This window comes from Pogona vitticeps, chromosome 2 (genome assembly GCF_051106095.1).
Source record: "Pogona vitticeps strain Pit_001003342236 chromosome 2, PviZW2.1, whole genome shotgun sequence".
Classification (NCBI taxonomy): Eukaryota; Metazoa; Chordata; class Lepidosauria; order Squamata; family Agamidae; genus Pogona; species Pogona vitticeps.
In genome coordinates this window covers 306071232-306098714 of record NC_135784.1, presented here as the reverse complement: position 1 = coordinate 306098714, position 27483 = coordinate 306071232, and the positions used below count along the sequence as shown (strand labels likewise).

General features: G+C 45.2%; 1 protein-coding gene across 2 annotated transcripts in view; it reads left to right on the top strand.

Moving 5' to 3' along the window:
- PIK3C3 (phosphatidylinositol 3-kinase catalytic subunit type 3) overlaps positions 1–27483 on the top strand; it is a 110839-nt gene that overhangs the window by 71634 nt on the left and 11722 nt on the right. For both annotated transcript variants that reach the window (XM_072992987.2, XM_072992986.2), the window contains 2 exons: positions 549–717; positions 8196–8286. In XM_072992987.2, the coding sequence (XP_072849088.2) occupies positions 549–717; positions 8196–8286 (260 nt within the window). The remainder of the gene's footprint in view (positions 1–548; positions 718–8195; positions 8287–27483) is intronic.

Genomic DNA, 27483 nt, shown 5'->3' with positions numbered 1-27483 from the left:
CGATTAATATCAACCCGTCATTGTTAGCTCTGTGGTTGCTCTGAGGGGCCATCATACCACCCTGAACGTGCCCTGTCCTCTCTGCTTTCAGCCATTAAGGAGGCCCAAACCTGGGTCCTATCTGGGTGGGAGACTAGAAGGGAATGTTAGGACCTCCGAATAGGGCCAGGAAGACTTCTGTGTGGAAGCTAGAAGAGATGGCCCCATTGCAGTCGGACTACATGATGGACCTATGGTCTTGCGTCCATAGAAGGCCACTTCTGTTCCTGGGGAGTCCCCTGAGGGGCCTCTGTGCCCTATAGCTGTAGCACAGATTATCTTGCAGGCCGTTGTTCCTTCCTCTGCAGGGTTGGGTTCCCTGGCCATGTTTTGACGCAGCTTAGGGGACCTTATTTTTTTTTTTTTTTTTTTTTTTTTTTTTTTTTTGGGCTCCCGGTTTGCCCGCTATGTATGGCATACAGAGGAACTCAACAAACCCTGTTCACACTCTTGGCTATAACTCTCTGAAAGGTCTCTTCCCCCGTCCTCCTCTTCTCCTTTCCTTGCAGGCAAGCTTTTCCACATTGATTTCGGCTACATTCTGGGCCGCGATCCGAAGCCTCTTCCTCCCCCGATGAAGCTGAATAAAGAGATGGTGGAAGGCATGGGAGGGACGCAGAGCGAGCAGTACCAAGAGTTTCGCAAGCAGTGCTACACTGCTTTCCTTCACCTCCGCAGGTAGGTCACATCCTGCACCATTTTGTTTTTTCCACTTGGTCTGCTGGACTAAACAGCAAATCTTCTTCGAAGAGAGGGGGGGGGGGCTCCATCTTTCTGGTGGAAAAGGGCCTTCACGGGCACTGTTCGATTTGGGCAGCGTATTATCTTACTGGTTGTATCTTGTCCTTCTCTGTTGTTTGGGTCGGCTGTTGCTGGTAGTCAGATTCTTCTGAGAGCTGAGACATTGCTCTTAATCAGGGCTGCCTGGGGAATCCTGGGAGTCATAGTCCAAGAAACACATGCCTGCGCACCTTTATTTTTTTTAATTTTAGAACACTCTCCCTGTCCCAGCCATCCAGTTCATTAGGTTTGTATCGATCCAATTTAGGCCAATTCAGCTTGGAATTTGAGACTCCTCTGAATGCATTGCCCAGAGAATGTATTAAAGACTAGGGAGGGTAAAAATCAATGTTTCTTTTTTTTTTAAATCAAATTGATTTAAATCACAGTTTATTTTTTTAATCAATTTTCAATATTTAAATCATAAACAAATCCAAAATAAAAATGAATAAATGGTGATTTAAATCAATCTGATTGAAATCAGTCAGGTCTACCCTGTTGAAGACCATTGCTGTAAATCTCTGTACATGCTTATAGGTGAAAAATGAACTGTATTCTGTGGAGGATCTCATGGGGATCCGGGGTAGCCGAGTGGGTCACAATGGGATAAAGCAAAGTGTGCTGCTTATATACCACCCCATAGCACTTAAAGCACTCCCTAGGTGGTTTACAATATAATCAGGCAGTCTGCACATGCTCAGCCCCCCCCCCCAATTAAGCTTGGGTGTTTGATGACCTCAGAAGGATGGAAGGCTGACTCAACTCGGAGTTGTTAGGAACAAACTCAGGTCATGAACAGAGTCTTGACTGCAGTACTGCAGTGTGACCACTATGCCACGAGGCTCCTAGGTACAGTGGACCCTCGACTTATGGAATTAATCTGTATTCGAACGGTGGCTGCAGGTCAAAAAGTCTGTAGGTCGAGGCTCCATTGACCTACAATGCATTGAAAACCGATTAATCCCGTAACCGGCTGTTTTTGTTCCATTTTGGGTTTTTTTCCGGTCTGTAGGTCGATTTTCCGGCTGCAAGTCAAACCTAAATTTTGCAGCCAGAGAAGTCTATAACTCGAAAAGTCTGTAAGTGGAGCCATCTGTATGTCGAGGGTCCACTGTAGAGATGGGCATAAAGCTCAGTTTGGAGATTTGTTCCGGTTCGTAAGTACAGCAACACAGGTTCCCTTCCCTTCCCTCCCCGGACAAAGACCAACTCATCATTTGGATTACACTCCTCTTCTTCAGCAATTCAACCAGTCCCAGACAGGAGCACAGGGTTGCCTGTCCTGAGTGGGCAATCAGTTGAGGAGGCGGGGCAGGGAAGCCTTCTCTGAGTGGGCGATCAGCTGAGGAGGCGGGGCAGGGAAGCCTTCTCTGAGTGGGCAATCAGCTGAGGAGGCGGGGCAGGGAAGCCTTCTCTGAGTGGGCAATCAGCTGAGGAGGCGGGGCAGGGAAGCCTTCTCTGAGTGGGCAATCAGCTGAGGAGGCGGGGCAGGGAAGCCTTCTCTGAGTGGGCAATCAGCTGAGGAGGCGGGGCAGGGAAGTCCCATGCTCCTGCCGGAGACTGGTCGAACAGCTGAGGAGGAGGAGAGGAGCATCTGCCAGCTGGTCAGTGTGAGATACAGCTGGGGAGGTGGGGGAAGGGGACCTGCACTACCTGTGGCGTCATGCGTACCTGCCAGCATGAACCTTTGAACCAAAATTCGTGCCCATCTCTAGGTATTTTTATGTGTTTTTCCTTCCTTCATCTGGATGGCACAGCAACCCGACAGCAAGTCCAACTGAACAAATACCTGGTGTTGAACCAACCAAGGTTAGAACCTAGGCTCACCACGGGAAGTCCAAGGTGGAATAAAATAGTTCTCAGGCTGAGTGCCCCAGTGGCAGCTGTCGCTTTGCTAATGGTGAACTCTAGAAGCTCTCTGGCTTGTACGAATAGAGTCCAGTGTCTATAAAGGAACACGTACCGAGCAGATGGTGATCTTTGAAGGCAGGGAGAATGGAGAAGCCTTGTCTGGGGAAAACGGACAAGATCCTCTGCCTTTTTGAAATCCGAGGTGGGGAAGAAGAAAGAACTGTCTTTTATAAACTGTCGTTGATAATGCATTAGCAGCAATTCCGCGGAACGTGGAAACAAAGTTGAGTTATTAATCGGAGATTGCAGTAACTCCCATTCTCTCCAGAGAATCATTACAAAGGGATTAACTTGTGCAGGTGACATTCAGAGAATCAATTATATATACTTTGTTATGTGGAACGTAGCCTGTGTGGCTGTGTGTATCTCGCACCGCACAGAGATTTCTTTTCTCGTTGTCTTCCCCGTGTTGGGGTTGATTTCTTTCCATTGAGCATTGGCCAAGTTCCACGGGTTACATTTAAAAAAAAAAAAATCCTTAGCAGCAGTACTTTAAATGGAGGATGTGTTTGTCACCTATGTTGAAAGGACAGGCTCATCATCGTGTCCCGTCCAATTAATTCTGACGTATGGTGACCCTTTTCAGGGTTTTCCAGGTAGAGAATACTCAGAAGTCATTGATGATTCCCTTCTTCTGGGGACACGCTGGGACTGTGCAGCTGGCCCAAGGCCACACAGGTTGGCTCTACCCTTGAGAGGCACAGTGGGGAATTGAGCTCCCAAACTCTAGCTCTGTAGCTAGATAACGAAACCACTGGCACTACAGTGGTGCCTTGCATTCCAGGAAAATCGCCATTAAGCGAAAACATCATAAAGCCAAATTAAAAACCCCATTGAAACACATTAAAACCCGTTCATTGCGTTCCAATGGGGTAAAAACTCACCGTCCAGCAAAGATCCTCCATACGGCGGCCATTTTCGCTGTCTGTATAGCGAGGAATCCATCCCTAAACACAGCGGGGAGCCATTTTAAGCACCCGGCGGCCATTTTGAAAAACTGACGATCAGCTGTTTTTGATCATCGTAAAGCGAAAATCGGTTCCCGAAGCAGGGAACCAATCATCGCTAAGCGAAATTCCCCCATTTAGACCATCATTTTGCGATCGCAATTGCGATTGCAAAAAGATCGCCGTAAAGCAGATTAATCGTAATGCGGGGCAATCGTTAAGCGAGGCATTACTGTACCTTTAAAATGAAAGTGATTTGCTAAAAGTCATGTCATCACAGAGACACCTCTGGATCTCTGATACTATTTGCTGGTCACAGCCACTCCATCCTCCACATCTGGATTAAGGCCAGAGAAGTCCAAGGAGAAGACAGGCATGAATGCATGGAGGATACGTTGTTAATGACCACAAGTTGGTCCATCACAGTTTCTGGCAATGGAGCATCTTTGTTGAGACGTCAGCCTTTGTGGCTTAATGGAACATGGACCAATATGAGATGCAATAGCAGAGCCAGTTTTGAATTGGCAATTCTTATGATCCATCGGCGAGTGTTGGAAAAATTCCATCCTCCTTCATTCAGGTCCTTGAAATTTGTGGAAAAGGAGGGCTGAGATTAAAAGGTGAAGAACTTTTCAGATCTTACATTTACAACACGAACGCCTTTGAAACACTCCCGCTAATGTGCAATATCATGTTAGAAATGTAGCCCTTGTCTCTCGGCAGCCGGAATGTAAATGCCTAGACATCTTGATTGGATATTTATGATTTATGTGGAATAAAATGCATGCAAGTGAGGAATATGAAACGTAATAGTAGGAAAGGAACGCACTTGAAAATTCACACCTGCTGATTTTGTTTTAAGGGTGGGGAGGAGATGGAAGGAGTTTGGTGAAAAGGTGAACCCTGCCCCTCCTTGGCTTTTTTTTTTTTAAATTGGTGCTCAAAGCATTTGAGAAGATTCAGGAACAAAAAAAAAAGATTATCTAATTTAAAATCCAGCATGCATTTTGTAGTGTCTCTCGAGTAATTTTGAATGGTTGTTTAAATATATGAGCAAGGTACAGAAAGCAGTGGCAGGGGGTGATGGATGGTTAGAAATAAAGAAAAGAAGGAATTTATTCAAAGAGCTATTCTTTTTTCTTATTCATCCCCCTCCCTTTTTTGTCTGTCTGTTTTATCTTCTGTCTTTAGGGGAGATGATATTTTTTTCTTTCCCCGTCACAGGAAACTGTCAAGTGTTTAACAGTGATGCTCTCTTTTCTCCATGAGCTAATTAACTGCATTTTGGTTTAGAAGCACTGGCCGCCACCCTTAGCAAGGCTGGGGAAAAAGTCCCCCCCCCACCATGATAAAGCTCCATGCTTTCTGGATTACCTTTGTGTCCAATACAAAAGAATGATAAATGCTTCTTAACATATGCAGCTTAAATGCTATTCATACTGAAAGCTGTGTTTTCTTAGCTTTTTTGAGGGCTGTTGGATAAGCTAGGAGTGGGCAGAGGGTGCCCCCTCTCCCTGGCAAGATGTTGGTGGACCATAGCTCCTAGCCTCCCTCACTGTTGGCCGTGCTGGCATACGCTGGAGAGGCAAGAAGTGCAACAGTTGAAGGTAGTCATGTTCATGTAAGTGAACACTTGAAAACCTTGAGAAAATAAGGTCAACCCTGGTGGACCACTCCAGGAGTCCAGGCTTTACCTAATCCTGGTGGCAAAATGGATGTACCTGGGCAATCACAAGATGACTTGTTGGTCAGCTGATATTCAGTTATTGTTGTTGTTGTTTAGTTGTTAAGTCATGTCCGACTCTTCGTGACCCCATGGACCAGAGCATGCCAGGCCCTCCTGCCTTCCACTGCCTCCCGGAGTTCCGTCAAATTCATGCTGGTCGCTTCAATGACACTGTCCAACCATCTTGTCCTCTGTCGTCCCCTTCTCCTCTTGCCTTCACACTTTCCTAACATCAGGGTCTTTTCCAGGGAGTCTTCTCTTCTCATGAGATGGCCAAAGTATTGGAGCCTCAGCTTCAGGATCTGTCCTTCCAGTGAGCACTCAGGGTTGATTTCCTTCAGAACAGATAGGTTTGTTCTCCTTGCATTCCAGGGGACTCTCAAGAGCCTCCTCCAGCACCACAATTCAAAGAGCTAGGTATGTTTAACTTAACGAAGAGAAGACTGAGGGGAGACGTGATAGCAGTCTTCCAAGATCTGAAGGGTTGCCACAGGGAAGAGGGCATCAATTTATTCTCCACAGCACCTGAGGGTTGGACAAGAACCAAGGGATGGAAACTCATCAGAGGGAGATTTCAGCCTGGACATAAGGATGAATTTCCCGCTGGTGAGAACCGTTAAGCAGTGGAACAGCTTGCCTGCTGATGTTGTGGGTTTCCCATCACTGGAGGTTTTCAAGAAAAGATTGGACAGCCATGTGTCTGGGATGGTATGAGGTCCAGGATAGTACGAGGTCTCCTGCCTTGGGCAGCGGGTTGGACTAGAAGACCTCCAAGGTCCCTTCCCACCCTATGACGATTCTATGATGTGAAATAAGAATAAGAATTCTTTGCCTTTGTCCTGGTTGCCCCGTATTAGAACACTGTGTTTTAGAAACTGATCTGTAGTAACTCAGGTGCAGATTTCTGCCTACATTTGCAAGGCGTCAGTAATAGTTCTCTATTCAGCACTAGTTAGGCCTCATCTGGAGTCTTGTGTCCAGTTCTGGACACCACATTTTAAGAAGGATGCCAGCACACTGGAGCAAGTTCAGAAGAGGGCAAGAAGGAGGATCCGGGGGCTGATACTGTAACTTTACTTTACTTTACTTTAATTAGATTTATACCCTGCCCTTCTAGGGACGTGGTGGCGCTGTGGGCTAAACCGCAGAAGCCTGTGCTGCAGGGTCAGAAGACCAAGCAGTCATAAGATCGAATCCATGCAACGGAGTGAGCTCCCGTCGCTTGTCCCACCTCCCGCCAACCTAGCGGTTCGAAAGCATGCAAATGCAAGTAGATTAATAGGGACCACCTTGGTGGGAAGGTAACAGCGTTCCATGTCTATGTCGCACTGGCCATGTGACCATGGGAGACTGTCTTCGGACAAACGCTGGCTCTATGGCTTGGAAACGGGGATGAGCACCGCCCCCTAGAGTCGAACATGACTGGACAAAAATTGTCAAGGGGAACCTTTACCTTTACCTTTACCTTTACCTTCTAGACCAGGTCTACTCGGGGCGGCTAAACCAAGCCCTCTGAGGAAAGACTGAAAGAACTGGGCATGTTTAGCGTCGAGAAAAGAAGAGTGAGGGAGAAAGGTGATAGCACTTTTCAAAGAATCGAAAGGTTTTTCTACAGAAGAGAGGGAGAATCTGTTCTTGATCATCCCTGAGTGCAGGACATGTAAGAATGGGCTCATAATACAGGAAGCCAGATTTAGGTTGAATAGTTGGGGGAAAAAACTTTTTAACTATTAGATTAGTATGACCGTGGAAGCAATATCCTCAAGAGGAGGTAAGCTCTCCAGCTCTGGAGGCATTCAGGAGTAAATAGGGCAACCATCTTTCAGATCTACTTTGATTGGGATCCCTGCCTTGAGCAGGGGGTTGGACTTGATGGCCTTATAGGCCCCTTCCAACTTAATGATTCTGTGATTGATTGATTGAAAGATTGATGTGAGCATGTACTAGAGATATCTGTCTTCACCTTCATCCTTCTGCACATGCAAATTATTCCAATGGGAGAAAAACTCCTCAAGTCCTCTGCTCGTTATTTTGAATAGTGGAAGATCTAGAGCTTAGAAACATACTTTTTGAAAGATTTTTTAAAGAATTATGATCATTTATTTACTGTGTTTGGGAAGTAAGTTGTTGTCTTGACTGATTGATGAAAACAGCTGGTAGGGTTCCTCACTTTTACAGACTTGAGGAATGACAAGAAAGTGGCATGAAGGGTGAATAATTTCCATCCAAAATTGGCCTAAAAGGGCCCTTTAAAAATAATGTTAACACAATAATTAGAAGAACATTGCACCAGTGAAGTCACTTGTTTTCCTCTCGAGTCCAAAAACCTGATATGTCCACATCGATCCATTGGGGCAGGACAAAATCCAAACTGCCCAACCCACCAGTGAAGAAATACCTTCATGAAGACCAACTGTAAATGCGCAGAGGGTGCAATGTTTTGACTGTTTGTCAAGCTAGACGGTAAAAACAAATAAAGCTGAGGAGAGGGGACAGTGAAGCGTGGAAGGTAGGAGTCCATTGGTTTCCTCCCCTTCGCACATTTTTATCATCTAGCCTGGTGAAGAATTCTGTGGTGCTCAAAAGCTTGCCTATTTTGTGCAAGTTAGGGCTGCTCGTTTCCCTGCGTGAAGAAAAGAATGTTGCTGCGGGTTCATTTGGAAGGCTCCAAGGGGTTTATTTACCCAGCCGGCATGTCTCCTGTTCCCTCTCTTCTGTCACAAAAATAATTTTCCAATATTGTCTCCTGTTGTTTCCCCCCCCCCCCCCCCATCGCCTCTTCCTTTCTGTAGGTATTCCAACTTGATTTTGAACTTGTTCTCCCTCATGGTGGACGCCAACATTCCGGACATTGCTCTTGAACCGGACAAGACCGTGAAAAAGGTAGGGATGGAGTTCTTGTCCTTTTGGAAAGGCAGATGCCGTGAGTTCTGTTCTGAGTTCACTCATTGCTAGACTACAGAATGGGGTCACCACTCCTGGAATCCCCTTAACATGGTCTTGGCCTCACTGCACCCCATTATTCTGCTTAGTTTTGGGCAACCCGTAATCCAAAAATGGTCCCAGTTTTACTGGTAAGGATAATGACACATCTAAATATTTATTCTTTTCTTGAGAAAACCCTGGCATATCAAAGGAGGAATATTGATTTGCTCCGTAGGTGGTGGTGGTGGTGATGATGATGATGATGATGATGATGGTGGTGGTGGTGGTGATGGTGATGATGATGGAAGCATTTTAATTCCTCTGTTCCAGAAGTGGGCCAAGGACAGTCCTGGAAAGAGATGCAACCCTGAAGTAACTTTGTTGTAGCCATCTCTTGAAGCTTCTTTTTCCTGTTTTCCTTTAAAAAATTAATTAATAAATAATCTTAGAACTGCAGAGCTGGAAAAGACCCTGCGGATCATTGAGTCCATCTCCTTGTCAAGGAGGCATGGTGGGGAATCGAACTCCCAACCTCGGGTCCCACAGCTAGAGATCTAACTCACTGAGCTGTCTCACCATTCTCTTCTCCACATAGAAGTCTTCAGAAAAAGTCATTCTCCTTTCAGGAAGGCCTCAGGTTCTTCACCAGCACTGTTGAACATTCCCAAATGCCCATGTGTCAGAACCAGTGGTTGACCTCCAGGCACTTCCAGTTTGAGAGGAGGGTTTGCCCTTTGGGGAATCTTTGTTAGTCTGTGGAGGACCCAGAATTGCCATATTTTCTGCTCCTTGCTCAAACCCTTGGCCACCCGATTAATGCCATCCTACTAGCATCTGTGTGTCTATCTCCAGTGGTTCTAACAAACACAAAACTTTCTCCTCCATGTTGTGGAAGGTGCCTTCCCCTCGTTTTGAATGACCCAGATGTGGCTCGCTTTAGGGTTGGGGTAAAGGTCAAGTGAAGCCATGTGTGATGTTGTGTGTGGGGAAGAACTGTGGGACTATCTGCTTGTTTGGGTCCTTTCTCACATTCCTGGAGGGCCGTGGAAGCCATTCCCCCATGCGGCCGTCCCATTATTGGCCACATGTGAGTCCCGGTTGACATCACGCATGGTTCCTCCAGTGACCAGATGTTTGTGTAAATAGAGACAGACCTTTCTGCATAGCAACAGTTGCTGCATTGAAGAACTCCATTCCACATGTGGTCAGGCTGGTTGCTTTGCAGTCTTTTTGCATCCTCTACGACATGTGCTGCTAAGTTGGAACCTCCTTCTAGTGACCCTAATAGACCTTTCCAGAGGAGTGACATAAAGAGTAATTCTGCCAGTTCCATGCACCCCTCTGAGTTTCCATGGCCTGAGGAGGGATTTGAACTCAGGTCGCCTGAGTCCTAGCCCACCCCTCTTATCTACTACATGACACTGTTTGTGGTCCCAATGTATGTCTTGTAAAATATTCTTGGGCAGCCAGAATGCAGCAACATTGCCCCCATACCTCCTAGCAGGTAGAAAAGGACTTTTTGAGTTAAACATTGAGAAAATAAAATCCTGAACAATCAAAACAATATACCAGGAGATGGAGGCTTGGGTTAGGATAGAGGGCACATTTATGTGGTTCCTGAAAACATCCCAGCAGGTCATCAAAACTACATTGAAAGCTACCTTGATGCTCAACATCATTGTTTCTATTCATTAAGGATATCTAAGATTAAAGAATATCAGCTTGCAGAAATGCCTTTTGAACATTTGCGTTCCAATCTGATTTTTTTTTTAAAAAAAGGAATTTATATTTTCTGTGGTTGTCCATTGCTCTTAAGAGTGCTGGAGAAAAGGGAACGGATTGGTCAAGCTAACATAGAGGCGAAATACAGTAGACCCTCCATTTACGGAATTAATCCGTATTGGAACAGTGGCTGCAGGTCGAAAAGTCTGTATGTCGAGGCTCCATTGACCTACAGTGCATTGAAAACCGATTAATCAGTAACCGGCCGTTTTTGTTCCATTTTGATTTTTTTTTCCCGGTAGGTAGGTTGATTCTCCGGCTGCAAGTCGAACCTAAATTTTGCAGCCAGAGAAGTCTGTAACTCGAAAAGTCTGTAAGTGGAGCCGTCTGTAAGTTGAGGGCCCACTGTACATTATACACAGCAGCTACAACCTATTGGCAAAAGCTTAGCATATATAGTATAAATAAGGATGAAATGTATACAGTGGACCCTCTACTTAAGGAATTAATCCGTATTGGAATGGTGGCTGCAAGTCAAAAAGTCTGTAGGTTGAATCTCCATTGACCTACAATGCATTTAAAACCGATTAATCCCATAACCAGCGGTTTTTATTCTATTTTTGTCCCATTTTGTTTTTTTTCTAGTCTGTAAGTCGATTCTCTGGCTGCAAGTCGAATCTAAATTTTGCAGTCAGAGAAGTCTGTAACTAGAAAAGTCTGTAAGTCGAGCCGTCTGTAAGTCGAGGGTCCACTGTACGTGGAAATACATAGAGCTTTCCTAGCATCTGGAATCAAATAATATAGCATCTATCTTGGCTGGCAAGTGCCATGGCAATATTTTACAAAAGGCATGGCAGAGCGGTTGAAGATTTAGCCTATCTGGTTAGGTAACGTTCCTCTTCAAAATGCCATCCTCTGTGCTTTGGGAAATGCGCTAGATGAACACTAACATATATGAGGCTTGATATTTAGAAGAGAAGCATATTTATGTTGTGTTTTTCTGGTGGAGAGAATAGATCTGCTCTGTCTACACCAGTAGTTCCAAGCCTTGGGGGTTCTCGGACTACAACTCCCAGAAATCCTGGCCAGCACTGGAAGTGGTGAAAAGGCTTCTGGGAGTTTTAGTTCAAGGACACCCGGGGACCCAAGGTTGGGAACCTCTGGTCTACGTCCATTGAGCTCTATAGTGTACATTTGGAGTATGAATCTTGCAACATCTCTATCTCTGTTTGCAAGAAACTGAGAAGGGGTGCATGTCTCTTTTCTCCTTGATGAAAGGTTAATCTGTTCAAGGTGTGTTTTTCTCTGATAAATCTTGCGGGAAATCTCATGGGGATTTCTTGGAATTTTGGGTCGCCGTTTCCTTTCTCGGAAGAAACCTGGATCTGTGCAAATTCGTTACAGTTCCCGAATGAAATGGCGTCCTATGTAAAGTTCTTTGGAACAAACATTGAGCTGCCCAGAATTTGACAATGTATTGCCAAAAAAAAAAAGTTGGAGGAAGCCAAAAATTCTTGCTGGCTTATGGGAGAATCTTGGCAAAGAGAACAGCACGAAAGCTCTCAAGAAGAAGAAATCTTGCAATTACCCTTTGCATCCCTAGTGTCCGTGTCCATCCAGTTGTGACGCCCAGTTGTGACTCCAGTTTCCTTTGTCTGCACAGTCTACAAAATATAACCAGGACAGGCTGAATGTACCAGCCAATGGGAGAAATCCAGGGGTGTGCATTGCCACTAGAGATTATTGCAAAGATAGAAATATCACATTGGCGGTGGCCCTGGATATTTTGAAAACAAATCTATAAATGTAAAAAGGGGCACCCTGTCCAATAAGAACAGTCCCATCACTGTCTTCTGATAATTCAGAAACTCATCGTGATTCAGTCACATCAGTTTTAATTTACTGGGGGAGACGATAATAATGAGCCACTTCTGAAGGAGGCTATGTGATTTCTCCTGCAGAGGTTCATGTTTCAGGCGGTCGTCAGAGATATATAATTGGTTGAAACGTGGCCATCAAAGAACAGAAATGGCAATCACTTCAGAATTCAGTCTCGTTTCTTCTCTTTTTTTCACCCCCAACCCCCATATTCAGCTTGCCTGCTGTCTTTCTATTTAGCTTAATCCCATTCGTCTCTGTCAGGAGTTCACTGTTCCTTGACGTGATGGTATTTGTGTTCATCTCGGACACTGTCTTTGCCAGGAGTCTGACATCCTTCTCTGATCAAACAGGATCTCCTTGTTTGTGTTTTCAAGCCAATTAAGTTGCAACTGAAATTGACTCCCTGTTTAATGCAGGGGCAACACCGTACATGTTTTAGGGTTGGTTGAACTCCATGCCTGTCCATCCACGAGTTGAAAGAGATCCGTCCCTCTTAAGGACTCCTCCTTTGCCTTCAGGGCAAAAAATATATAATTTTATATTAAAAATATAAACTGCCGTGAGATTGTTTGAATGGAGCAGCTTGTTTGAGTTTTGCTGATTTTGGGTAAAGAATTTTCTCATTTCATAATTACGATGTTTCTGCCTCTGGTTTCTCTTCGTTGCACGTCACACACTTTTCTGTTTTAATAACCGGGCTGAGAAGAGGTAATCTCTATTGTATTTCTTAAAGTCTACCCTTTTTTTAAAAAAAAGTGTGAAAGAATAACAATCCAGAGCGTTGGAGAGACGGGGAGGGGGGGGATCGTTTTGTGTGGTACATTTTATGATGCCTGTTTAAATATAGTAATCAATATCTATCTGTGGAAGAATGAGTTGCTCTTCATCTTATGTGACAAAATGTTTTCTTAATATCAAAAGATTGAAAGACTGGAAAAATCGAGAGCGGCTTTTGGTTGACTTTGTTGTGATGATTTAATTTATATTGTCAGCCGAACACTTCAGAAAAGAAATACAGCCGAAAATCACACCTTATGGGTTTACCCAACGATGCACAGAAATATATTCCTGGAAAGTACAAAATAGCGCCATTTCAAATGTGTGCCTCGTAGTTGGGGATGTAAAGAATGCCCTTTTATGATTTTTTTTTGTTTTTGTTGATTGATTGATTGATTGATTGATTGATTTAAAATATTTTAATCCCACCTTTCTCTTTAAAAAAGACCCAAGGCAGCTTATGATATTAAAAGACAGCATTTAAAGTATCCAAAGCTAATGGTGAGTACACAAATAGAAAGGTAAAGGTTCCCCTTGACATTTAGTCCAGTTGTGTCTGACTCTAAGGCGCGGTGCTCATCCCCGTTTCCAACCCATAGAGTTAGCGTTTGTCCGAAGACAGTTTTCCGTGGTCACGTGGCCAGCGTGACTAGACACGGAACTCCGTGACCTCCCCACTGTGGTGGTACCTATATATCTACTCATATTTACATGCTTTCGAACTGCTAGGTTGGCAGGAGCTGGGACAAGCGACGGGTGCTCACTCCGTCGTGTGGATTCAATCTTATGACGGATGATCTTCTGACCTTGCAGCACAAAGGCTTCTGCAGTTTAACCCGCAGCACCACCATGTCCTACAAATAGTAAAAAGGATCAAACAAATAACATACTAAAAAAATATAAGCAAGTCCAAAACACATTCAAAGCAGTAAGGTGCAACAATCCATTTAAAAACAATCCCCTCTCAGGCCACCCGTGATTCAGGTAAAGCCTTCCTGAGGAGAAAAGTCTTTGCCTGCTTGCAGAAGGACAGCAAAGTCTGGCCTCCGGTGGGAGGGAGTTCCAGAGTCTGGCAGCAGCGACAAGAGAAGGGCTTCTCCTGTGTCCCCACCTGTGAAGGTGTTGGGAATAAGAAAAAGGCCTCTCTTGATGATCTCCACCCCTATGGAGGCTCATAGGGCAAGATGTGTTCCTTGAGATAGTTTGAGCCCAAGCTGTTTAGAGCTGAATAGGATAGAACCGATATAGTGGTGCCTCGCTTAACAAGCGCACCGTTTAACGCCGAATCTACATAGCGATGTTTAGAAAACAGCTGATCGGGGGGTCCAAAATGGCCGCCGGGTGCAGAAAATGGCCGCCCGCAGCATTTTCGCACACTGCCCTCGCTTACCGGGCAGCGAAAATGGCAGCCGGATGGGGGAATCTTCGCTTACCGGTGAGTTTTTCCCCAATAGGAACACATTAAAGGGAGTTTAATGTGTTCCTATGGGTTTTCCCCCCCACATAGCGACGAATCTGGATAGCGACGTTAATCCTGGAACAGATTAACGTCACTATGCGGGGCACCACTGTTCTTTGAATTCAGTCTTGAAAAGGATCAGCAGCCAGTGGAGCTGCTGTAAACAGGGAGGTTATATGATCCCTGAGATCAGCCCTAGTAACCAATCCGACAGGATGTAACTAAGGCATTCACCGTCATGGCCAGATCAGAGCTCTCCAGGGATGGATGCAGCTGGCGCACTAGTTTTAAATGTGCAAAGGCACTCCCGGCCACCACTGAAAGACTCTTGTATCGGCCAAAAATTTTCAAGCCCTGCAGAATTCTGTTTTCTGCAAGTGAGGTGAAGCAAGAGTTATTGCTGTGGCTCTTCTGGTCACGATCCCTGTAATCGGTGGAGAAAGCTGCTGCCAGTCAGTGTTGGGAATATAGGGCTAGATAGAACAAGTGTAAAGTAGCTTTCTAGTTTCCACCTGTGGCGTGAAGAAAGGGGGCTGTATTTTGCTGACTGAGGTCCATGTCTTAACAAACTCTTGTTTTCTTTCTTTTTTTGTAAATCACGTGCCATGCAGATACTTGTTTTAGAGTGTAATCATTCAAGAGATACTTATTTTCATGCATGAATCTTACTAGAGAAGATGCTGAGCCCCTTTACACTTGCCAAACCTATAAGTGGAGTTAGGGAGGTCTCTGACTGCAGACCAAGAGGTTGAGAGTTTGATTCCCCCACTGTGTCTCCTGCGAGTAGAGCCGGCTTGTGTGGTGTCGGGCGAAGCTTCACAGTCCCAGGGCTCCCTCCAGAAGAAGGTTACACCAGTTCTGAGGACTCTTGACCTGGAGAACTCTGGAAAGGATTGCTGTAAGTCAGAATTGGCTTGACGGGACATGATTCTTATTATTATGCTGGTTAGACAGCTCAGTGGTTAGGTACAGTGGTGCCCCGCATAGCGAGGTTAATCTGTTCCGGATTAACCTTCGCTATGGGGAAACATCGCTATACGGATCAAAAAAAAAACCCATTGGGCCCAAATGGGCTAAAACTCACCGTTCTGCGATGCTCCCCCATGATCCGGCGGCCATTTTGGGTGTTCCGGCGTCTATTTTGGGTGGTTCCGGCGGCCATTTTGGGTGGTTCCGGCGGCCATTTTGGGTGTTCCGGCCACCGCTGAATAGCTGTTCCCCCTCGCAATGCGAAGAAACATCGGTATGTGATCACATTAGCGATCGCAAAATCCTCATCGGTATGCGGATTCATCGTTAAATGGTGTGCTCGTTATGCGAGGCACCACTGTATCTGCCTACAGAGCCATAGGTTGGGAGTTCAGTTCCATGCTATGCACCCCAGAAAGGGAAGCCTGTGTAGCCTTGGGCCAGTGGCACAGTCCCAGGGCTCCCCCTAGACGAAAGGAGCAAGTAAACCACTTCTGGTTATTCTATACTGGGAAAACCCTGGAAGGGATCACCATCATTCAGAATTGACTTGATGGCATGTTGTTGTTGTTGTTGTTGTTGAGAGTTGAGGAGTCCTTTTCCCTACCTTTTGGCTTAAGAGGTGAACTTTATCAAGCTCGTTTAAACAAGATATCACCGTACGTTGTATTGAGAAGAATTTAAAGGGATGTTTTTGCTCTCTTGATTGATTTTCTCCCCCCCCCCCCTTAGACTCTCTGAACAAGAAATCCATATACAGTATATATATTCGAGAAACTCGAACGAACAAGATAAGGATCCCTTTTTGCCTTGACCTGTAAAATTAAATTACCCGTCTGTGCTTGAATTAAGTCAATAGCCCATTTTCAACCATAATGCCACTTTCAGGTAAGGGAGGCTTGAGGGTAAAGTCTGGTAAAGTACACGGCAGTTGCCCAGCAACCAGGCAGATGTGACGGGTTTGCTTTATGCAGGTGGCCGTTTTAAGTCGATTTTCTCTTCTCGTGATGCAAGTGGTCCCAACAGGGCAGAGTGAGGGAGGGCGACAGAGAAGAGAACGTACCTGGCAGCCAACACTATTTTTAGGTCTATATTGCGATTTTAATGGCTTTGAAGGCGTTTGGGAACTTCCGTTGGTGTGAAGGTCTGGCTGGTGTGATCAAGGGGCCTTCCCACTGATCCGCAATTGTGTGAGCCTGATTATTCACATCCTATCTTGGATTCCAATTGTATTTCCGAGTCTTTTTCTAGTTCCAGTTGAAGTCTCTGCATCCCCATGCTATTCCTGAACTGTTCTTCTCTTGCTCGCAAGCCAACGGGCCTTCTCCAAGGCTTTGTTGGAGGCTCCGTTTTGTAAGCTGGTGTTGCGCCCATTACCATGATGCGGGTGTCTTGTTTCCTACTGGCTTCTGTTTTTACTTGTTAGGGAACCATGGCAGGAAATTCTAACATCCGTTGCTATCATCACCTAGAACTGAAACAAACACAGAAGATCTTGCATCCAACTGTAGAAATGCCAGCATAAGAGGTCAGCCAATTTCAAGTTCTCCCTGAGCACAACTCTCATAATGGCTAGAAAGTCTCTGTATGCCAGGCTAGGTCTTCTAGCTTTGCGGTTCCAAGACGATGAGGATGATAGTAGCAAGAGAAAACCCTCCTTGCCATCACCACTCATACTAGAAATTGCCTTTGGGAAATAACTTGCTATACAGTGGTGCCTCGCTTAACAAGGTTAATCCGTTCCAGCGAAATCGCTGTAGAGCGGAATCCTCGTTAAGTGCAATAAAAAATCCCATTGAAACGCATTGAAAACCTGTTCAATGCATTCCAATAGGCTGAAGAACTCACTGTCCAGCGAAGATCCTCCATAGGGGCAGCCATTTTCGGTGCTTGTAAAGTGAGGAATCCATCCAAAAACACAGCGGGAAGCCATTTTGCACAGCGGGTGGCCATTTTAGAGCCGCCGATCAGCTGTTTTAAAAACGTCATCTAGCGAAAAATCAGTTCCCGAAGCAGGGAACCGATTGTTGGGAAGTGAATTTTGGCCATTAAAACATTGTTTTGCAATCGCAAAAGTGATTGTAAAACAGTCATCGTACAGCGGTTTTGTCGTTTAACAAGGTAATCGTTAAGCGAGACACCACTATACTATGTTCTTCTTTCACTGCTAATGGAGTGAATGGATGGCCCTTGGAAATATGCACCACTTTACTGTCTCCTTACCCAAGAAACACAGAATCCAACAGGGTGAGTGCACACGTCCATTGGGAGACATCCCCCCCCTCCGTCTCAGGCTATTCTTGCAGGACCCATTGTCTCCACTTAACCACTGCTGCCACCACCACTGAAGCACCATTTCCCATCCCATAACATGGGTTCCTTTCATGTGTCCTTTCCAGAAGGGAAGGAGAAGTTCTGCCCTGCCTCTTCATAGGCTTCTGTGGTGCAGGAAAACCCTCCTGCATAAGAAAGAACCAAAGCAGTCGCTTTGGAGGAATCTGAGCGGCAGTCGCTGAATGTTAGAGGTGGTAGTGCTGCTCTCAGTAGCTTGGAGGGTCTCTGTGTTCCCTCTTGCTGGGACATAGACCCCCGTCCATGGTCTGTGGATACTGCTTATTCTACAGCAGCAGAAGCACACCAATTTCCAGAGAGCTTTGCCAATAACTACAGGATTTACCGAGCTTGTGGCCATTGTCACTTTATTAAGTCGTCAGTTTAATTTCATGGAGGTCTACTAGAAGGCATGAGCAGCAGGATGGACGCGGGAGCCTTGCCAGCTCAGACTACAGGTCCATGGGCACCATCTTCCTCTTTCCATCCGAGTTCGGCCAAATGTTCCGTGCATCCTACATGCGGGGGCATTTTTTTAAAAAAGGCAATAACTGCTTATCTCTTCCACCTTGTATACAAAGGTATACTACCTCTGCCCATGGAGGTTCTTCTGGTTTGTGACAACAAATACCAACTGAGCAGACGTGTTTAAATTCAAAGGCAGGAGTCCTTCCTTTCCTCCCTCACAGATGACCTCCTTTAGATAAATAGATATATTGGAAGAAAATAATACTGAGGAGTATAGAAGAAAAAGATGGAAGTATGGAGTTTTGTTGCACTCCTTTATTTTAAAAAAAAGTTGTAAAAAAAACAACAAAAAAAGACTGATTGTTATGAGTTTTGATGATTTTTAATGGAGTGTGCAGTTGCTATAGTGATCCAGCGAGGAGAAATATTTTGCCAGACAGAACCCCGCGTCACTCTTAAATATCAGTGGGTGTAAATTGGTCTGTTTAAATAGACAAAGGCTGAAGAATGACACACAAACACACATTCGCACTCACAGAAATTATGAGGAATATTTTTTTGTGCTCCAAGCATTTAAAATTATCCAGCAGAGAAAAAAATTATGAATACGTTGCCATTCTTAGCCTCCCATGTTCCATCACGACCACAGACAGAATACGTGCTTTTATACTGCTGCAGGGACTTGAATAATAACCAGCCTTAACGTTGTTTGATGCTCTAATGGGGTTGGTTAGGCCACATTTACATTTTATGGTAGACTTAAGACTTGCGTCTCTTTCACCTTCACGAGAAACCTGCAAGACTCGTTGCTCATCTTTATACCCATTTTACATACATGACTTCAGGAGCAAGTGGCTGATGAAGAGTTTATTGTGGGAAAACCTTCCAGTCTCCTCTGAGTTGGGCTCCAGTTTGAATTTGGGGGGACCTGTACATGACCCTGGTTATGATAGTAAGAGCCGCAGGATTGTGGCTTTAAAAGATAATGATGTTGTTGTTAAGTTCCATCAAGTCGTGTCCGACTTTTGGCAACCCTATGAATGAACAAACTCCAGAATGTCTTCTCCTCAACAGCTCTGCTCAACTCTTGTAGACTCAAGCCTGTGGCTTCCTTTAGGGAGTCAGTCAATCTCACATTTTGTCTTCCAAAGAATCCTGCCTTCTCATGATGTGCCCAAAGTAGAACATCCTCAGCTTCAACATTTTTGCCTTCAGAGATCGTTCAGACTTGATTTCATCTAGGACCCACTAGTTTAGTTCTCTGGTAGTCCAGGTATATCTGCAAAGCTCTCCTCCAGCATCATATTTCAAATGAATCCATTACAGTGGTGCGTCGTTTAACGGGCGCCCCATTTAACGACGAAATCGTATATCAACGAACTTTTTGCGATCGCATTGCGATGTTTAAAATGGGCAAAAATCGCTTTGCGATGATCGTACCGTTTCGCTTACTGATTATCGCAAAGCGATGATTTTCCCCCAGCTGATTGGCGGTTCCAAAATGGCCACCAGGTTAAAAAAAATGGTCGCCGCTGTGTTTAGGGACAGATTCCTCGCTTCCTGTATGGAGGATCTTCGCTTAAAGATCAGTTTTAAGCCCATAGGAACGCATTGAAGGGGTTTCAATGCATTCCTATGGGCTTTTCAAAACCGCATAGCGACAAAATTGCTTTGCAGCGATTTTTGCTGCACCGATTAACTTCGCTATGCGAGGCACCACTGTATTTTTCTTATCAGATTTCTTAACTCTCCAGGTTTCAGATCCATACAAGGCAATAGGAAATACAAGAGCATGGATGATCTTGGCCTTCCTCTCTAGTGACACATCCTTACACTTGATGATATTTACACTTGATGATATTTTCTAATTTCTTCATTGCTGCCATTCTAAGTCTTAGTCTTCTCCTGATTTCTTGGGTGCAGTCTTCCTTTGGATTGATAATTGAACCAAGGTATACAAAATTATAATGGGACATGGTGGTGCTGCGGGTTAAACGGCAGAAGCCTTGGTGCTGCAGGGTCAAAGACCAGCCATCGTAAGATCGAATCCACGCGACGGAGTGAGCTCCCATCGCTTATCCCAGCTCCTGACAACCTAACCGTTTGAAAGCATGTAAATATGCGAGTCAATAAATAGGTACCACCTTGGTGGGAAGGTCACGGCGTTCTGTGTCTAGTCACGCTGGCCACATGACCATGGATATGGTCTACAGACAAATGCTGGTTCTATGGCTTGGAGACATAACATTGTCAGTGTTAAAGTTGTGTAATTCTTCAGGAGTCTGGATTTTTGTCTTAACATTCAGAGGCAGTCCTCCCTTGGCACTTTCTTTTTTCACTTTCCCTAACCACACCAACATTCAACCTTTCAGTCAGTTCTTTCTAGTCTACCAGTAAAAAAAAAGGTGGACCTACCAGAAGACGTCACAGTGTATCTTCACTTCCTTAACTGTTTTGCAAGGTTGCAACCACCTATATTTTTTCTCCACGATACTGTGGCCAGAATCTTATCAGTGACATAGTTTGCACACAGTCGTTTAAAGCATTTGTTGTGATGAAAAGCCACAAAAATTGGTATTCTCCCTTGTATGTGTGAATACGCCAGTAGTTGAAAGTACAGTACATAAAATGATCACTTGGTCTTTATTAAAAACTTTAACTTTTACTGTTTAAAACAGATGTAGAATAGAATAAAATCAAAATGCTTTGACATTTGGTAATTGTTACATCAACATGTGCCGGACTCAGTTATGTCATCCATTAAATTTTGAGAGAGATAGTTCCTCTAACAAACAACTAGCCATTTAACAGCTAAACCTATCGGTCCCATCCTAACACTATCACATGTTTGACCTTCTGTTGCTCAGCTAAAACCTATATAATGTGACTGCTAACTGCTGCTTTCTTTAAAGATCTATCTGGCTCCTAACATCTCTTGACTAATACCAGACAGATTCTGTTTGGTTGGAATGTGTCACTATTGAACTATCACACGCCAGTCCTTCCAATAGAAACATGCATACACATGCTGTATTGTACAGCTACATTTTCCAAGAGAAGAAAATAAGTAGAACTAGATTTATAGGGAGAAACTGGTACAGCCTGTGGAAGGGTTAGGCCGATGGGGCTGTTGAAGTCGTCCAACGGCATATTAGAAGGTGTAGTAGACCATGCCTTTCGCTCTTCCGAATCTCCCATTGCTTTTTCCCCAGTTTCATGAAGCAGCATTTCATGGCTTCATACTCTCTTGGCGAGGGTCCATCTTTTTGTATCTCTGAACACCTCAGGGTGCCCCATCCAGGAGTTCTGTTTCAACTTTCCAGGATGTATTTTGCTCCCTGGGTTTGATATTTGAGGGAAGCGTCTCCAGAGCAAACAGCAGGCTGATCTTAGTAGAGAACAACCAGGCTATCCTTTAAGAACTTGAGGCGGAATTCTACAAAGCATCATCTCCCATCGCATAATGTGGGCCATGTTCTTCTGGGACAGGTTGCCAAGAATGCAGGAACTGGGAGCTACAGCCTACGGGGGGTGGGGAGCGTATGATGCCAGGCTACACCCATGTGTTAAACTCTTTGGCCGAAGCCCTGTTGTTTTCTTTTGGCCCGTCAGGGCCTGTGATGTGATCGATCACGTGATCAGTTGGGCGGTCAGAGGAACGTCAAGCCCACGATGGCCGGCTTAGGCCAGGCTGTCGATCCTTACACGGTGCTGGTAGGAAACCTGGCCTTCCAGGGGCCTGTGTGTGGCCCTTTGACATCTGTGAGGCCCCAGCATCTCACTGCATCCCCAAGGGTTTGTTTTGTTTTTGGGAGAGAAAAAAATTGCTCTGCAAATTTGTGCCTGCTTGGATGTGCGTAAAAGAATTCATACTGCTTTTGGTTGGTTGGTTTGTTTGTGATTTTTTGGGGGGGCACTCAGCCCATCCTCGAACCCCCAACAGAATTTTGTTTTTTTCTTTCAAAATGGCCACTAGACAACAGCAAAAATCCCCAGTTATTATTTTTTAATCAAAAAGGGGGGCAGATGGGAGTTGCAGGAGTTGTTTTCAAGGCTGGCTCTCTGGCCTCTAGTGGATGCTCCCGTTGGCCTAGGGCCATGGCAGCGAACCTTTTTTGGCCCGAGTGTCCAAATGGGGGGGAGGCGGGGAGGGGAACAGCGGGCTGCGGCAGAACCAGAAGTGGCAGCATGGAGGTGCCTTGGGACCTCACTCCAGATCTGCCACCCACGCCAGCTGCTCCGGATTTTGGCCCATCACCTGTCGGGGCGTCAGCACCGCAGCGGCAGCTGCCTCCTGAGTTTGGCTGCCAGGGGGGCAGCGGAGTAGCGATCTGGCGACTTATGGCTCGTGTGCCCGCAAAAAGAGCTCTGTGTGCCAGCTATGGCACACGTGCCGTAGGTTCCCCATTGCTGGCCTGGGGGTAATAAAATGTGGACCGTCTCCGTGGTGGCATCAGCTTATTATATTGCCTTGGTGACCATCCACTTTAGCAGGGGAAGTGAACAGGATATTTCTGCATCATCATCTTTTTTACCTAGTCTTCCCTGAGAGGGAAAGCAGTGTTTACATCCGCCCGCCCTTCTTGTCTTTGATTAGTGAGGCTTCTCCCCATCTTTTGAGACAGAACTCCACAACCATTTTAAAAACATATATCAGTTGGTGAATATATTCAGGTTCTTTGTCCTGTTGCCCTCAAGTTATTTATTACCAGGGTTCAGGGAGCTTTGCCCACCACTGAGTTTAACTCTCTCACGCTTTTCCCTCTTCCTCTCATTCCCGATTTGAGCTCCACCGCCATACAGATCAGCAAAGGTCTCTTTCACAGCCGACATGACCTTTCCCTGAGAAAGCAGCCGGGGTCGGTACAATTCCTCGCCAGACAAAAGAGATCCAGCCAGCATTCTCGCCGACGCAACGCTCTTGACTGGCTCGGCGTTCAGCTCGAAAACCTCCCTGATCCCACACGGCAGGGGCCGCTGCTGCCTCATTTTTTAATCAGGAGGCCAGACATTGCTAAGGGCATGTCTTTACTTTCTTCTAACCCAGCCGTGTCTGGCCGAAGGAACTCTATTTCAAGTATTGAAAGCATCCATCTCTGAGACAGAAGGCAACGGCCAGGTTCAAGTGGTCCCAGCAGACCTGGGAGTTTCTTCTCACACAATGTAACCGGGCTTGTGGCACTTACTACACTTTTAGGTGGATAAGTCCCTGTACAAACATTTATGTTCTCTAGTGTGTTCCTTTTTTTCCTTTCTGCTTTTCTTGTATTATTTTTTAAAAACTATTTTTGTAGATAGAGAGAGAGAGAGAGAGAGAGAGAGAGAGAGAGAGAGGCAGGCAGGCAGGCAGGCAGGCAGGCAGACTGCCCATTAGTGCTGTGCACTATTCTGTGTGGTTTACAACAAGAATAACTAACACATCTGTTGTTCAAACTACTAATACACCACTAAGAAATCAAAAACAATTAGTAAACAAAACACTTGGTGCTAATGACAGGCTCTCAAGGAGACAGCAGGACTGAAGGCACAAAATCGAGGTGGGTTGGTGTGGAAGCCTCCCTGAAGAGCAATTTTTCAAAGTGCCTTCTGAATGTTTACAGGGAGGGGCCCAGGCATAGATAGCTCCACTGGGAACTGGTTCCATAAAGTTGGTGCCACTGCAAAGAAGACCCAAACGCTTGTGAAAGTCTTATGGGCCTCTCTTGGAGTGGCTACCCAGAGGAGCATGGTCTGGGTGGATCCAGTTTTACATTTTGAAAATCATACCTCAAAAACCCTTTACTCAAAATTCCACAAATTTGGCACAGAACAAGAGGAGATTGTCTGAGCCACACTTGGTGCTGATCCAGACTCAAGTTTCAAAGTTATAGTGTTTTCTTGGGACTGCCTCATTTGTTGTTATTGTTTAGTCGTTAGGTCATGTGCGACTCTTCGTAAGCCTATGGACCAGAGCACGCCAGGCCCTCCTGTCTTCCACTGCCTCCCGTAGTTTGATCAAATTCATGTTGGTCGCTTCAATGACACTGTCCAACCATCTCCTCCTCTGTCGTCCCCTTCTTCTCTTGCCGTCACACTTTCCCAACATCGTCTTTTCCAGGGAGTCTTCTCTTCTCATGAGATGGCCAAAGTATTGGAGCCTCGGCTTCAGGATCTGTCCTTCCAGCGAGCACTCAGGGTTGATTTCCTTCAGAATGGATAGGTTTGCTCTCCTTGCAATCCAGGGGACTCTCAAGAGTCTCCTCCAGCACCACAAAATTCAAAAGCATCAATTCTTGGGTGGTTAGCCTTCTTTATGGTCCAGCTCTCGCTTCCATACATCGCTACTGGAAAAACCATAGCTTTGACTTTGTGGACCTTTGTCGGCAAGGTGATGTCTCTGCTTTGAATGTTGGTTTGCTGCACAGTAACATCCCAACACAGAATGTTGATTTGCTGCACAGTAACATCCCTGCACTTTCATGCAGTGATAATGAAATTTCTATTAAGAAATTTGTTCCTCGTAGCAAGACCCTGCGGTGCCTATTAACCTTGCTGGAAGTAGATTGCTGTGGCAACAGGTAACTTTCAGAATGACTACCTTGCAATTAGTCTTATGAATGAAGTATGACGGGAGGTGGGAGGGCATGTGTGGCAGAGCAGGTGTGGCCAACAAGCTGCAGACTTGGTGTGACTGCTCTCTTGCCTTTTGGTGCGTAACTCTGAGTCCATGACAAGCGAGCATTAAACATTGATACCAAATTGCTTTGTGGAGCTGATGCAAGCACTGTTTGCCTTCGTCTTGAAAGGACGGAGCCTGAACATGTAACCCTCCTTTCTTAATCTATTGCTCCTTTGAGGCAAGTTATTACTTTACGAGCAGCCTTATGCCTGAAGGCAAAAGATAGGGGGGGTCTTTGCCCCCATTTGTTTCAGTGACCGCTAGAAATTCATTTTGCTTCTGCTGAGCTGGTAGATACATCAGGATAAAGATTACTGTATCTGTTTGTTCCCTTCTGTTTTCTTTGTTTCTGTTGCTGCTGCTTGTGAAGGGAGGGGACCATTTACAGTGGTGCCTCGCTAGACAGTTACCCCGCATGACAGTTTTTTCGCTAGACGTTGGCTTTTTGCAATCGCTATAGCGATTTGCAAAACAGTGATTCCTATGGGGGAATTTCGCTGGACAATGTTTGGTCCCTGCTTCGCAAACCAAATTTCGCTAGACAACCTTCACTTTGAAGCCTGGAGATTATTCCTCCCCTTCATGGCTGGTAATCTGTGATGGACTTTTCCTGCAGAAATCTGTCCAATCTCCTTTTAAAGGCATCTAGGCCAGATGCCATCACCACTTCCTGTGGCAAAAATTAGGCTAACAACATGTTGGGTAGAAAAATATTTTATTTGGTCTGTTGTCACTCTCCCAACACTCAATTAGAGTGAATGTCCCCTGGTTCTGGTATTGCGTATATCCATCCTCTTCATCATTTTAGACGTCTCAAACAAGTCCCCCCTCAGGCGTCTTTTCTCTAGACTAAAAAACCCCAAACGCTGTAGCCTTTCCTCATAAGGGAGATGACCCAGCCCAGTCATCATTTTAGTCACTCTCTTCTACATCTTTTCCAGTTCCACTGTGTCTTTTTTGGGTGCGGTGACCAGAACTGTATGCAATACTCCAGGTGCAGCCTTACCTGTGTTTTGTACCGTGGCCTTATAACGTTGGCTGTTTTATTTTCAGTCCCCTTTTTTAATGATCCCTAGCATAGAATTGGCCTTCTTCACTGCCACCGCACACTGGGTTGACCCTTTCATTGAACTGTCCACCAGCACACCAAGATTTCTTTCATGATCCATCACGGACAGTTTAGAACCCATTAGCTACTAAGTAAAGTTTTGAATTTTTTTTTGCCTTAATGTGCATTACTTTACATGTTCTTATATTGAAATACATTTGTCATTTTGCCTCCCATTCTCCCAGTTTGGAGATATCCTTCTGGAGCTCTTCACAATCCCTTCACCACCCAGAAAAGTTTAGTGTCATCTGCAAACTTAGCCACCTCACTGCTTATCCCTGTCTCTAGGTCATTTATGAACAGGTTGAAAAGCATTGGTCCTAGTATAGATCCCAGGGGCACACCACTTTTCATCTCTCTCCATTGTGAAAATTGTCCATTGACACCTACTCTCTGTTTCCTGTTTCTCAACCAATTCTCAATCCATAAGAGGACCTGCCCTCTTATCCCCTGACGGTGGAGTTTTCTCAGCAGCCTTTGGTAAGGGACCGCATCAAATGCCTTCTGAAAATCCAGATAGACAATATCCACTGGTTCGACCACATGCACGTGCCTGTTGGCCTTTTGAAAGAATTCTCCAAAATGTCTTCCCATTACCAACCCTGCCCTGTTCTTGCAAACCCAGTTCACTTGACGGAGTCAATTCACCCCATTTTGGTCGTCTTCCTCTTTTCTTCCTGCCTTCAATTTTTCCTTGGCTGGATTGCCTTTTCCAGCAAAGTGCCGCGTGATGCTTAAAAAAAGAACAAGACTCAGCTTTAGATCCGAGAAGTATCATTAAAATGTTAATGAGTGGGCAATTAAAATATTCCAGCAACTGGCTGAATAGGTGACTGGTGCATTCACCCCCTTCTGTGGAGCAAGCCTCAAGCTTGGGCTTTTACAGAGCGTGGTTCACTTCTGTTTACACCCCCAGCGTTTGAACAGCAGGCAGAAAGTTTCATTCATGTCAGTCGTTCCATGCCAGCCCTGAATTGTTTTTTTTTTCCTCTGAGGAGAAAAGCAACACGTCACACCGTTTGGCCAAAGGTTCATTTTGTGCTAAAAGTTTTTTTAAAAGTGCTGGAAAAATATTTTTCTTACCAAGAAGGTAGCTTTTTTATCTGTGATCTCCTAAGCTGCTGAAAGGAATCTGTGGTTTTATCTGACTCTGATGGAATGCAGCCTAAGGAGCTTTGATGTGTATCAGGGAGAACTGCCTTCACCGTTCTTGTATTTTTCAATGCACAGGAAAAGAAGTGTGTGTGCTTTGTTTTTTTAAGATATACCTCTCACGAATGTGTGCTGCAATTGTTAAGTCGGCCAGTTATAGTTTCAGTTTGGTGGACAAGCAAGAACACATTGTGGGGCTTAATTTGTGCATTGCAGAAGGTTGTGAGAGGTCTTTCGTCACAACTTGGTCCACCTGTTGATCCAGAGATGTTGAGGAAGGAAACATCTGGTCTATGCTTTGGACTAAAACAGAATTATAGTCTCCAAATCACGTGAGGTACTAGTTTCCCTCTATTTGATGCTGGTTAGGCCTCTTCTTGAGTACTGGACGAGATGGTTGGACAGTGTCATCGAAGCGACCAACATGAATTTGACCAAACTCCGGGAGGCAGTGGAAGACAGGAGGGCCTGGCGTGCTCTGGTCCATGGGGTCAACAAGAGTCGGCCACGACTTAATGACTAAACAACAAGAGTACTGCATTCAGCTCTAGACACAACAATTCAAGAAGGATGGTGGCCAATTGGAAGAAGTTCAGAGGAGGTCAAGAATGATCAGCGGACTTGAAACCA